Source organism: Trichosurus vulpecula, chromosome 3 (assembly GCF_011100635.1).
Source record: "Trichosurus vulpecula isolate mTriVul1 chromosome 3, mTriVul1.pri, whole genome shotgun sequence".
NCBI classification, from domain to species: domain Eukaryota; kingdom Metazoa; phylum Chordata; class Mammalia; order Diprotodontia; family Phalangeridae; genus Trichosurus; species Trichosurus vulpecula.
In genome coordinates, this window is record NC_050575.1 from 165,385,770 (window position 1) to 165,399,658 (window position 13,889).

Genomic DNA, 13,889 nt, shown 5'->3' on the forward strand with positions numbered 1-13,889 from the left:
ACTCTACTCAAAGCTTCTCTGGTCAGCAACCCTGTCCGGGGAGATTTGTAGCATTCTGGCTACACTGAGTCAGCTTTTCTAGGAGTCCTGCATCCCAACAGTAGGAAGGCAGGCAATTCTCCTTCTGGAATGTTAACTCGGTGCAGCAAGGGACAAGCGATGATGGAAATAATTGTCAGAATTTGTCTCCACTGTTGCTTGATAGCGTGGACTGCCTAAAGCTGTACACGCATATCTCTGATAGAAACTTTGAAGTGGATATTCTCTTCTCAGTCACTACTGTTCCCTTGGGAGAACCTACAGGCTACTCTTGGCTTGGAAAGATATGGACTGCTTGATTGTTGGTTTCCCTTAAGTCCTCTGTCTTCATAGGACTGAAGAAATGAATACTCTTGAGGTCTGGGCAGTAACAATTAATTTAGATGCTAGAGCGGAGTTTATGTTCTCAAATATTGGTCTTTTCTAGCTTTAAATGCCCTCAGCTAATGATGTTTAGAAGAACTTGTGCTCTCTGCGCCTTTCCTGTTATTTCCATATGGTTCTACTCGAGGGAAGAGCCAAAAATAGATTATGGGTAGAATTGTAAAATGTGTTTAGGAAGGGCATTTAGCCATGTTGCAAAAGAACACAGACCGAAAAAAAAACAGTAAAAAAAGTCTGCTTCAATCTGCATTCAGACCACTCCATCAGTTAGCTCATAAAATCTGTAAATGAAACTACAAGGAAAAGCAAGAACATGGCCTGCATTGATTAGAAAGAGCTCTGATATGGCTGTGTGTGTGTGTGTGTGTGTGTGTGTGTGTGTACTGAGAGTGCGCATACATGCACGTACACTAAGGTTATTTGTTTTCTCTGTTGGCATATGGCTTATCTGAGTTTAATCATACTTGCTTCCTTTTTCAGGTCTCCAGAAGAGGCTTTACCTGGAGGTGTTGGCAACTCTAACAGTGGGAGCAGTCATTCCACGTACAGTCTGGAGCGAGTTGCCCACACCAACTCTGACATCACTGAATCACCAGTGAAGAAGCCAGAGAAAGAATCCAAGTTGGCTGTTCAAAGGGCAGGAGAGAAAGGAGAGGCCCTTCCACAGTTTGACTTAAGTTATGGAAGTGAGTTTCTGATAAGTCTTTGGAAATTAGGGAGTACAGAGAAGATGCAGCAAAAAGGAAGCAAGAACCAGGAACTTTTTTATCATTAATTTGCTAGTCTATCCCTTCACCTAATGGAAGACTTCATTTTTCAGTTAGTATTGGATGTGGGAGATGAGTAGGGTGTTATCTCTTTGATATAGCAAGGATAAATGTCAGGTGGTCTCTGCCTAGATAGTAAAAGGACTGCTCTTTGATACAGTTGGGTTAGTACCTGTACTACAGACAAAGTGAGCTCTTAGCAACCTAAAGAGAGTAACCTAATGTTCTGAGATTAGGGTATTCTCATAAATCATGATACTTATTGACTTTAATGGAAAAAAAATTTTTCTCCTTCTTATAAAACCGCCACTCAGATACTATCATAGACAATCGGGTTTCAAACCCTGGAGAAGAAAATGAAGTGGGTTCCATGGTGAGTGAAGGCTTCATTGAGGTTTTAACTAAAAAGCAACGTCGTCTGATGGAGGAAGAGCGGAGGAAGAAAGAGCAAGCTGTCCAGGTGAGTAGAGCTAGGAAGGTAGGAAGAGGGAAGACAAGTAGTTTGATACTAAAGAGAGCAGGGAGTAAACGGTAAGATTGCTTCCCTACTCCAGGGGCTACAAAACCATCTTGCTTCACTCAGTTTCCAAAAACAAACGTGTAAGAAAGCACAGGTAATACTAATAGGTATATGCAAAAATGCCGGGGAGTTTTGTGTGTATACTCAGTTTCTTTAACTTGTCTAAGATTTTTCCTTTCTTACCTAGATAGAGAGTCTGATAGCATGAATGCAGTTGTTTTTTCATAGTTTTATGTTTTTTAATCTTTAAAAAATGATTTAATATTTTATTTCCCCCCAATTACACACAAAAATAATCTTTAACATTTGCTGCTTTTTTCAAAATTTGAGTTCCAAATTCTCTCCCTCCTTCCCCTCTCCTCCTCCCCCCCATTGAGAAGGCAAGCAATTTGATATAGGTTATACATGTGCAGGCACACAAAACATATTTCCATGTTAGTCATGTTGTGAAAGAAAACACAAGACAAAAAAAAAGATAAAGCAAAGAAAAAGTATGCTTTAATCTGCATTCATATGCCATCAGTTCTTTCTCTGGAAATGGATAACACTTTTCATCATAAGTCCTCATGAATGCAGTTGTACTGCTTGTTTCCAGGTTAGACTTTTGATGAAGTCTTATGAAAAGGAGGGAAGCAGGACCAGAGTGAGGTACGTAGAGAGACAAAATCTGGAGCCTCTGAGCAATCTCAAAGTCCGAGTTGAGTGTCTGGTGATTGAATTGGCAGGAAGGTCTTGAATTTTGTATTTTGGGATAGTGTTTAGGCTAATTATCTTTTAACTCTTTCCTCAGGTGCCTACCAAAGGCCGTGCTCTATCATCACGAATTCCTCCTCGCTTTGCTAAGAAGCACAATAACCTATGCTTAGAGCAAGGGGATGGAGCAGTGCCCAGCAGCAGCCTGGGAACAGAAATCTGGGAGAGTAACACCCAAGGTGAGCTCAGGAGGTCACCCAGTTGGGCCATGTCTTACCTTTCCTCCTGCCTGCATGTGGGTAGAATTTGGACAGCTAGTGGTAACAGAGGAAGTCCTGATGAAGCCTAAGTTTAGAAATCTTTTTCTACATGGAAAGATGATGTGTATGATTCATGAGTCCTCAGTATTAGGATATCTGAAGGGAATATGCATATATATATGCATATGTTTGTGTATATATATGTATATATATGTGAGTGTGTATGTATGTATATGTGTGTGTGTGTGTGTATATATACACAAACAGAGAGAGAGGGCACAGGGTGAGGTGAAGATGAAGGGAAGATATCTAAAAGAAATAAAATCAAATTAAGGGATGAGAGAGGAATATATTGAGAGAGGGAGATAGGGAGAGATAGAATGGGGTAAATTATCTCGCATAAAAGTGGCAAGAAAAAGCAGTTCTGTAGGAAGGGAAGAGAAGTCAGATGACGGGGGAATGAGTGAATCTTGCTCTCATCAGATTTGACCTGAGGAGGGAATACCATACATACTCAATTGGGTAACTTACCCCACAGGAAAAAAGGAGGAAGAAGAAGATAAAAAAAGGGGGGGATGATAGAAGAGAGGGAAGATGGGGGTGGAGGTAATCAAAAACAAATACTTTCGAAAGGGGACAGGGTCAAGGGAGAAAATTCAATAAAGGGGGATAGGTTAGGAAGGAGCAAAATATAGTGAGTCTTTCACAACATGAGTATTGTGGAAGGGTTATACATAATGATATGCATGTGGCCTATGTTAAATTGCTTGACTTCTTAGGGAGAGTGGGTGGGAAGGGAAGAGGGGAAAGAATTTGGAACTCAAAGTTTTAAAAACAGATATTCAAAAACAAAAAAAAAAGTTTTTGCATGCAACTAGAAAATAAGATACACACGCAACGGGGCGTAGAAATTTATCTTGCCCTACAAGAAAGAAAGGGAAAAGGGGATGGAGGGGAGTGGGGTGACAGAAGGGAGGGCTGACTGGGGAACGGGGCAACCAGAATATATGCCATCTTGGAGTGGGGGGAGGGTAGAAATGGGGAGAAAATTTGTAATTCAAACTCTTGTGAAAATCAATGCTGAAAACTAAATATATTAAATAAATTAAAAAAAAAAAGAAATCCTGCTACATTGGCCATGTTTACAGGGGGCACATAAAAAAGCCAGGTGGAAGTGGGTTAAAAAAAACAACCACCACCTCTGCTTGGCTACTTTGGTTGAACAGTGGCTTATTAAGGACACTTTATTACCTAGAAAAACTCCTCACTGCCTTCAGCATAATGTGTTAGTGATCTTGACAGGATTTCAGCCAGTGACTTTCTCCACTTTCCTTATTTTTTGGGGGAAAATAACAAGGAAGGGAAATACACTACTGTTGTGTGTCAGAGATTCTTGCAGTCTTACACCTTCCAGTATGTCCTTTCCAGCCGTATTCCACTTATGGCAAGCAGTTTCATGTGAAGGCAAACATAAATTCTGCACCTTATTTTAGAAAACAGAGATGTCTAAGCCAATTGTATTTCTGCATATTACTGTTCTATGTTCCTGTTGTAAATCTGAATATCTTAGAATCATAGTTTTAAGCTGGAAAATAATGGATGTCCAAAAAGGCTCTAAGCCATAGGTGGGGAACCTGCAGCTTCGAGGCCACATATGGCCCTCTAGGTCCTCAAGTGCGGCCCTTTGACTGAATCCAAACTTCACAGAACATATCCTCTTAATAAAACTTGGACTCAGTCAAAAGGCTGCACCCGAGGCCACATGTGGCCTCGAGGCCACAGGTTCCCTACCCCTGCCCAACCCTTCATTTTATAGATGGAAGGACTGAGACATAGAGGCCACAAGTGGCAGGGGTAGGACTTGGACCCAAGGCCTTCTAACTCTAAATCCATTGCTCTTTACAATATTCTACACTGCTGCGTGTTGTATTGCTCTGGGGAAAATTCTGTTTCTGAGACATTGTAGAATAACTTTTGATAATGAAAAAAAATTTAAATCCCATTTTTATCCTCTGATACTCTAAATTTTAAAAATATCAATGCAGAGAAGCTAGGTTTATTTTTCTATTTAACATAATTGGTTAAGGGAAAACAATACCAGATTAACTGAATAGCATATACTTTCTATCAAACTTCCTATGCTTCTACAAAAACACATAGCTATATTTGCTTAGACTCTGTCTTGGTAAGGCTCTGAGGAGGTACAAAAACAATAGTTTAGAATGTAGGTGTAAGAACACATTGAGTAATGCACGTGACTGAGGGAAACTGAAAATCGTGTTCTATGGAGCACATCAGTCTCCTGGCTTATCCTTTTATATTTGGATTTCTGTTGAGTTTCTGTGTAATGGAATGTACTTGTGTTAACCTTCTTGAAAGCCTACAAACCCAAGTTCTTCTAGTCTGCTGGCTTATGTTCCCTTACTCCTTTTCCTCTTGCCTCTTAGCTCTTCCAGTTCAGCCTCCCAGCAGCGATTCCTGGAGTAAAGCTGTCAATGCCTTTACCAGTACGGAGTCCAGCTCTACAGAAGTGAGTGGTCCCTTCCTTCCTCATTGTTTGTCAGTGCACTTTTGCGCAGTTGGTATTATAGCTGATTGGGGCTGCTGCTTCTATTCTGCTTGGTAATTCCCCCTGAGCTCTACCACCTGTAAAACTTATGTCCCTTGAAACAGAGGCTGATTCTGGGTTGAATTGAGTTCTGGCAAACTAAAGTTCAGAATTGGCTTTGCAGTCTTAATTTGTGATGCTTCTCATATTAAAGAAGTATTTCCTTGTGGCTACTTATACTGGGAAAGAATAATTATATAAAATAACACGGGTGAGGAGATGAGATTACTGGACATAGCAGTTGCTATCCTTGAGGACACTGGAGTTTCTGGTTTGGGTCATAAGTGAAATGAGTTTGGCAGCCTCAGTTTAGGGACCATCTGGTTACGAAGCTATAGTGGGGTTAGCACATATGGTAATCTTTTTGGTGATGTTGGGTACTAATCGTAGGTCATTTAGAGATCTAGATGGGCAAGAGGTACAGTGAGGTGTTTAGGGTTAATTATAAAGATGTCTCTCCCTTCTGTCCTAATTACAAGTATATACCTTCCCCTTGCATTTTTGCTTTTTAAGTTTGATGGGGTATGAGAGTCTTAACCCATTTTGTGCTTTGTATAGCAGGGTTTTAAAAGCAGCCAGGGAGATAGTGGCATTGACTTGAGTGCAGAATCTCGGGAGTCTTCTGCGACCTCCTCTCAGAGAAGTTCCCCCTATGGCACTCTAAAACCAGAGGAGATGAATGGGCCTGGCTTGGCGGAACCCAAATCTGATTGCCAGAAGGAGCAGGCTCAGAAGCAATCTGAGAAAAAGGTAATCTGCATTTGATAGCCCAATCTGAGAACAAAATGGCCAGTTTGGACATTGGTTTTCCTCGGGGTTGTGTAAAAGCGAGAGTGTTGGCTTTCTTGGTTTTTGTGTCTTAGCCTCTCTGCTTTCCCCTTAAGGATTCAGAACAAGGTTCTGGACAGAACAAGGAGCACAAGCCTGGACCCATCGGCAATGAGCGCTCTCTGAAAAACAGAAAGGGTTCTGAGGGTGGCGAGCGCCTGGAAGGGAATGTCCCACCTGTTAATGGGGTGGAGATTCATGTGGATTCCGTGTTGCCTGTTCCACCCATTGAATTTGGAGTCAATCCTAAAGTGAGGATTTTATTTTTGCTTTTCATTTCTTATTTTGGGATGGGAGTTTGGTAGCTTTTAAACTTGGTACAAGGATAAAACTGGGGATGCTTCTGGAAATTAGAAGGACGGGGTAGTTCAAGATGGGAAGGAGAAAAGATTACAGTCAAGTTTAAATATTATGAATTCTAGGTAGATTTAAATTGCCTGATAGATTTCATTACTGACACAAACCAGGTTCTCAGGATGAATTTAGCACATATTGTGTTTACTGTCTCTATCAGGAAAGCAAATGGGAATGGGAACAGGTGAAAATTCCTAAACTCTATGCCTTCAAGTGTGCCTTTGGAAAACAGGTCATTTTGTTGAGCACAGGGTGAATGTTTGGCTGAATATGTGGCTCTTTGTTTAATGCTTCTTAGTGGATTTTTTGGGTTGCTGAGTTTGGAAATCAGTTATATTTTTAGTGCCCCTAAAGCATGGACCTGGAATGGTCTGAATGGGATGGATATTTCCTTCTTTCAGGACTCTGACTTCAGCTTGCCTCCTGGCTCTGCTTCCAGTACGTCAGCAAACCCAGTTGTCAAACTGCAGGATGCCTTAGCCAGTAACGTAAGTGTAACCTACCTCCTACCTTCTGTTTAGCCCACCTATCATTGTTTGGATGGTAGAAATACAGAAATATTAAAAGCATCTTCATTTTCTTGAGAATTAGCTGACGTGAATTTTCCAACTATTCTTTGTAACAACTGCTTTAGACTGCATCTGTCCTTTTATAAGGGGCCTCTTTAAGCAGTTCCTTTCATAGCAAATGGATTTGGACCACGGAGTAGAGGCAACCCAATTGCTTTGTCCATATTGCTTATTAGTAATTGGCACTTCCATAACTTAGTCATCTGTGAAATCTTCCATTCCTGCCCAAGGACCAGTCTCTGGGTAAATTTCATGTAGGCCAGGCAGTATTGTACTTGCATGTTGAACCCTTTGAGACACTACTCTTCCTTGGAAATTTGAGTCAAATCCAAGCCACTTAAGTCATGAAATGGAGCTTGCGCAGATCTAGAGTGTGGATTGATGAAGTATGCAATGTCATTCCCAAGATCTCCATGGTAGCAAAAGAAAACTTATTTTAACTTTGACTATCAAGGTATTCCATTAGCCACAAGCAGATCAGCTTCTGGGTGTATGTGCCAGAAAGTTAAGACTACTGTTTCACTCAAGCTTTCATCTAATTTCCTCATCTTTTGAGTTCTTTTTTTCCTTTACAGACTTTTTCTTCCATGCTGTACTCATGACTTTCCCTTTTTGCTCTCTCCAGGCAGGGTTAACACAGTCTATTCCCATTCTCCGACGAGATCATCACCTCCAGCGGGGCATCAGTCTGAACCCGATGTCTTTCCCTACAGCTGACCTCACTCTCAAGGTAAGGGCCCTGGTACTGTTTGAATGACTGAAACCTTATTTATTGTAAAGAGGTAGGGAAGACAAATTACCCTGAATAATTGGCCTTCATCCTGGTTTTCCTCTTACACTTGAACCCTCAGAATTTCCCTGAGTAGCTATATATATATGTATATATATATATGTAGCTGCTTTCACTATCTACTGCTATCACTACTAGTAATTTTTATCTCCCCCCCCCTTCCAAAGATGGAGTCTGCGCGCAAGGCTTGGGAGAACTCCCCCAGTTTGCCTGAGCAGAATTCTCCAGGAGGAGCTGGTTCAGGCATCCAGCCTCCTTCCAGTGTTGGAGCTTCCAGTGGGGTCAACTACAGCTCTTTTGGCGGAGTTTCCATGCCACCTATGCCTGTGGCATCTGTAGCACCTTCTTCTATTCCAGGTATCTTGTTCCCATCCCAACCAGGTTTCAAGTGCTCCTTCCAGGTTACCAAGAGAGACCTATGTTGTAGCAACCACCCTTCTTGCCTTCATTTTTTTTTTTGGAGTCTATGTAAATATGAGTTTCTTAAGTCCAGATGGCCATAGATACCTTTATTTTGTGATGAGGCTAACCATCACTTGCTTACTACTGCCTTTCCAAAGGCAATTTTGAGAAATGTGGTCCTAGGTCATTTGTGTTAAAGTTCTACATATTGGTGTCCCAGAAAAGCAGCTTTCTGTGAATACAGATTATAGGAGTTTTGAGTCCCCCAGCTCACCCTGCTCCCCACCAGCATTGAGTCTCTGTGATGTGTTCCAGTAGATCCTTCTGACCCTTCACTGTGTACTCAATAAAAGGGGAATGAAGAGACAGTACCTGAGAGACTTAAGGCTGCTTTTACTTCCATTCTACCGTCTTCACCTGACATTGTTTAGACTCCTAAAGTCTGATCAAAATGAGGACTAAGAAAGCAGGAAGGCTGTGGTTGAGTTCAGTCTTCTCTCCTCTGTGACATTTAGGTCTGCCACCTCAAGTCCTAGTGCCTTAGACCAAGTCTTCTTGTTATGCATATTAGCTCAAATAGCTCCTTGAAGCCTTCTTCAGATACCAGAATCTAAAATACAAATATCCACCTATAGTTGGCAAGTTGGCTTGTTGTGATGCCTGGCCTGGCCTGGCATCTTATCTGCAGCATGAATGTTTTCAAACCGATAATATTGGTGTAATGCTTTAGAGTATACAAAGTACTTTATATATATATATATGTGCATTAACTGACTTGAGAAAAAGGGTGATGAATTTTGTAGGTGCCCAGTCACCTTTTTGTTCCTACTTTGTAAGTGTCTAATTGGGATTGCCTAAAATGGGAAGACTGCAGAATTTTCTTTTTGATTTCTAATTTTAGGTAACCATATCCCACCTTTGTATCTGGATGGCCATGTGTTTGCAAGTCAGCCTCGTCTGGTCCCCCAAACGATACCTCAGCAGCAGAGTTACCAACAGGTAAGTGCAGCCTAGATGTCACCACAGTGTGAGAATGAAGGGATAATATCAAGTTAAATATATTTGAATTAATCCTTTCCTTCTGTTAAATTTTCTTCCAGTTGGGATTCCTGACATATTACTCCCTTTGAAATTAGCCTTCTTATTCCTTGATGTGATGACAGGAAAGAAGGCCTATTAGCCATTGTTAGGGTACCTTAGGATGAAATGGTTATAGAAGTGAACTTGCACTGATTTTGAAAAGAGGGCCTTTATCTCTGATGCCTAAGGATTCATTCTGGAGCTTTGCCTCATTGAGTTAGTGAGCCTTCCTCTCAGTTCCTATGGAACCATATGCAAGACTGCTACTGGGGGTAAATAAGGATACTGTTGTATGGTCTTATCCAGGTATCCTCTTAAAGAATTTGTTCTCTGAAGTTTGGATTCAGTCAGAGGGCCGAACTTGAGCACCTAGAGGGCTACGTGTGGCCTTGAGGCCGCAGGTTCCCCACGCCTGGTATCAGTTAGGAAGGATCCCTGGAGAATATGTAGTTAGGGTAACAAAAGGCTTGAGATATCTCTTGTTCCTGTTTCTCATCATCTTGCTTTTTTTTCTCCCTTCTCTTCCTCCCAGGCTGCAGCTGCCCAGCAGATTCCAATTTCTCTCCATACATCTCTACAGGCACAAGCTCAGCTTGGGTTGAGAGGTGGACTTCCTGTCTCCCAGTCTCAGGAGATCTATAGTTCCATACAGCCCTTTAGGTAACAGGCATATGTACTACAGCATCCCAAAAGTCTTAGGGACACCCTGTATTTCTTTCTGAAGTCAGTTTGTGAATAGGGCCTTGAATATATAATTTGACTTAAATTTCCTTGCCCTGCCTGACCATTGTTACTGATAGGCCTTTGTTGTTAATTACTGGAACATAGATTTCTTGGGCTCAGTTGATAGCTTTGTTAAAAGTTCGATGCTTTGTGTATATCAACATTTCAAGTGCTTTGCCAGCCTGGTAAAACTTGGGTGGAAGTGGTGGTTATCTAAGAATGAACTCATTCTGATAAAAAGATTCCTTCTTTAGATCTCAGGTGTACATGCACCCCAGCCTGTCCCAGCCCAACACCATGGTCCTAACTGGAGGAACTGCCTTGAAGCCTCCTTATTCTGCTTTTCCGGGCATGCAGCCCTTAGAGATGGTCAAGACTCAGTCTGGATCTCCTTATCAACCAATGAATGGAAGCCAGGCTCTGGTGTACGAGAGTCAGCTCAATCAGGCAGCTGGAATGGGGGCCTCCCAGATGATAGACTCCCAGCTAACACAGGTTAGAAATAAGCTGACATTGGGGAACATAATTTTATTTTGTTTTTTAATTTTCCTAGTTTGTGTTTAAAGCTTTGGTAACATCTCTATAGCTATGGTATTTTAGCTGACAGAGGATAAGAAGCATAGGGCCATTTTTCCCTTTGTATTCTTTTTGTCTGTTATGAGCCACAACTCTTTAGTACTAAGCTGTAACAGGTACAAGATAGAGAAAAGAAAGAATTAATTCCTACAATTATCATTCTCTACAACAGTCAATACTACAGGTACCCTTAGAGTTGAAAGGACCTGAGTTTAAGTTCTGTCTCTGACAAATACTGGTTGTGTGACCCTGGGGAAAGTCAATTAGTCACCCTCTCAGTATGGATAGACACTGATAGAGTGAGAGTTTCCTTGCCAAGAGTTTATTACACAGTGAAATCAGTGTTAAAAAAAAAAACCAAAACATTCCATAGAATAAATGTTCCCATTATAATACCCATGCCTGAGTTTCAGAATAATGCCTGGGTTAAACATTTTCACTATTAAAGATGTGAGCTCCATTTTATTGTATAGATTGGGGGGGTGGGGCATGATTTAACTTTCATTTGCATAACAGGGTACTTATTAATGAACAGGATTTTATATGGTACTTTATATACAAAGATGCTTCTTATTCATCCCACAGACTTCATTTAGTTCCTACCTGCTATAGACTCACCCCCACTATTTCTTGACATTACAGGATTTGATTCAACAAATATTTATTAAACATCTGTGTATGTGCATGGTGTTTTGTTAGGTGCTGGGGTTAAAGGCAAAAGATGACAGTCCCTGTGTTATTAAACATAATTTCAATTTTGATCTCAAGCACTGTATCTGGAAGATCAAAAATCGGGGTAAAATTCTTCATGTCTGCATAAGATTCAGGAAGTTATTGGTAAAAAGGAAACCTGGCATGTCATCAGGTTCATCTTCAGTGAACTGATTAATGTGGGACAGTGTAGCAACAGATAAAGAAGCTTTCTAGGACTTAATAATATATAGTATTTTCTGTTTGTAAAAGAAAAAAAACTAAAGCCTTCCAAAAACCTCAGCCCCTTACTCTGGGTATCTGCAGTCCCTAAGCCAGTGTCACAATGTGTTTCAGATCACCTTGTATCTCTGCAGTATCACTGTTATTATCATGGAGTCTCAGAGTCCATTTTCAACTCGGTTTTATGCCACTGAAACAAAATCCTGCTGAAGGCCCAGCACTGGCAGCTTTTATTGTCTCTGTCAAAACAGTTTACCCAGTGCAGATTGGTTAGTGGTACCAGGTTTGGTCTACACTAAGGAAAACAGAAATGAACTGGAGAAAGAAAACACATATGCATAGACATTTTCTATAGCTAGCTATCTCTATAAAGATACATATATCTATGTCTACCTGTCTTTTATAAAAATTTTCAAACATTGGGCGGGGACAGTAGGATTTTTAAACTGTCCATTTTGAGTGAATACCTGATGTTTTTCAGCAGTTAACGATGCCATTGCCTGGCTCTCAACTACCTTTGCCTCGCTATGGTTCTGGTCAGCAGCCATTGATTTTACCACAGTCCATTCAGCTGCCTCAGGGGCAGAATCTCTCCGTAGGAGCTCCCCGAAGAATCCTTCCACCTGGATCCCAGCCTTCTGTCCTTGCTACCAGCAGAGAGGTAAAGATTGACCCTAATCAGATTGTGGTCCAAGAGAAAGTCTTGGTGTTGGATTTTATTACCTTATTCTTTTTAAAGAACAGTTGAGTCCAGTTAGAGGAGAATCTAAGATTTGAGCCTTCTGGTCATTTCCTTGTTGTTATAAAACACTAGCCTCCCATTACCCTATCCTAAGTGTCCTGTTTCTAAGAAATCCTTTATTTTTAATCCCTAGAGTTTGAGTTTTGGTTTAATCCCAAAGATGTTGACCTATGTGGGAAGCCTAGTGTCTGTTGTATACAAGAAACCCCAGTCTGTCCCTGTTGGCATAGTACAGCAAAGGCTGAGCTATCTCCTGGTTTCACCACATGATGGATTCTTACCTCTTGGTCTCCTTTAGTCCTCTCAGATGGAGATGAAGGGGTTTCACTTCGCTGACGGTAAACAGAACATCCCTTCTGGAGGGTCTGTTCCATCACCACAGACCTACAGGTAAAGAAGCTATGGCTGTTAGATCCTGAACAGCCAAACACTCCATGTGATTAAACGTTAGCTTGTGGAAAACACTGGGTAGCCTAACTATTGTTTTTTGGGATGCCAGGAGAAGTCAAGTTAGAGCATTAATGCTGTACCTTTTATTAAATAACTTGTGTTTCACATGGCATTAGAAAGTCCTAAGTGGGCATGTGAAAAGTCTTAGTATAAGTTTGATCATCCTAAATAATATATAGAATTGAAGAATTTCCTGGGAAGTCAGGGTGGCAAATGCTTAAAATTTTGTTAGAAAGTGAGATTTTTCCCTCTTCCTCCAAAGGACCAAAGGGTCTTAATAGAGCAAGGAGTCTAGAGATGGAAGCCTCATTTTATTGAGAAGGGAATTACCTCTCAATTGGATCTTCTCACCATAAATGGCCAGTTATGCCTCGGGGAAAGGACTTTTTCCAGTACCTTGCATAGTTAGCCCCAAACTAGCAGGCTGGCTTTTTTACTCTTATCTGAACCTGTGGCAGCTCCCTAACTTGGGTGGGGGAGTGAGACATACAGAGATAACCATAATACAGTGTTGCAAATTTATTGCCTTCTGTAAGTGTTTGGGGATAGGGAAAGGAGCATCTGAAGCTGGACTTAGATATTTGTTTTGATTCAGTGTTGGAAATAGAGTGTTCTCCTACTTCCTTTGGAGTATTTGGGAAATTTTATTTCATTATCCATCTTTCTTTAGTTGCTTTAGGTAGAGTTAGAAGGTGGGTGTCTATTTCTATAACATTCCATTTTTAAAATTAAATTGTTGATATATTTTGTTTTTCAGTTGAAGGTTATATACACCAATATGTCACAGCTTAAATTCACTGTTAGGTTGCCAAACATTAGCTCAAGGAGCTGTTAATTTAGTAATCAGGTTAAACCAAAATACCAAGAAAACCTCATTTTACAATAGGTGTTTTCTGGTGTTTCAGTTTACATTGACCATTACACAAGTCATCAGAGGAATGTCAAGTTCATTAGTCCTGTTGTTGAGCATCACTGAAGTGTGTATGTATATCTCATAGTTTCTTGAGATCTGTTTCAGATACTAAGGTTGAAATTCTTAGTTGAGAATTAATGCCCATATGCTTCTGCCTTTTCTGTCCTTAGAACACCTCTCCTGGTTTTTAGCTCCATCCATTCTGTTGCCTTGGGCCTTAAATTTTTCATCTATGTGTTCTGCAGACTGCCCAGATGG

At 40.9% G+C, this 13,889-nt stretch overlaps 1 protein-coding gene and 1 non-coding gene across 9 annotated transcripts in view; both read left to right on the plus strand.

Moving 5' to 3' along the window:
* The window catches only part of PRRC2B (proline rich coiled-coil 2B), a 106,273-nt gene that overhangs the window by 85,459 nt on the left and 6,925 nt on the right, over positions 1 to 13,889 (plus strand). For 2 of the 8 annotated variants that reach the window (XM_036751747.1, XM_036751751.1), the window contains exons 17-30: positions 904 to 1,109; positions 1,505 to 1,650; positions 2,501 to 2,642; positions 5,111 to 5,193; positions 5,830 to 6,021; positions 6,156 to 6,350; positions 6,855 to 6,941; positions 7,648 to 7,752; positions 7,980 to 8,169; positions 9,116 to 9,213; positions 9,827 to 9,954; positions 10,272 to 10,512; positions 12,008 to 12,187; positions 12,567 to 12,658. In XM_036751747.1, the coding sequence (XP_036607642.1) occupies positions 904 to 1,109; positions 1,505 to 1,650; positions 2,501 to 2,642; positions 5,111 to 5,193; positions 5,830 to 6,021; positions 6,156 to 6,350; positions 6,855 to 6,941; positions 7,648 to 7,752; positions 7,980 to 8,169; positions 9,116 to 9,213; positions 9,827 to 9,954; positions 10,272 to 10,512; positions 12,008 to 12,187; positions 12,567 to 12,658 (2,085 nt within the window). The remainder of the gene's footprint in view (positions 1 to 903; positions 1,110 to 1,504; positions 1,651 to 2,500; positions 2,643 to 5,110; positions 5,194 to 5,829; positions 6,022 to 6,155; positions 6,351 to 6,854; positions 6,942 to 7,647; positions 7,753 to 7,979; positions 8,170 to 9,115; positions 9,214 to 9,826; positions 9,955 to 10,271; positions 10,513 to 12,007; positions 12,188 to 12,566; positions 12,659 to 13,889) is intronic. The other 6 variants (XM_036751749.1, XM_036751753.1, XM_036751748.1 and 3 more) reach the window with 3 other exon arrangements.
* LOC118845174 lies at positions 8,511 to 8,594 on the plus strand. The gene has a single exon (XR_005010039.1). It is a non-coding gene; the product is annotated as a small nucleolar RNA SNORD62 (small nucleolar RNA).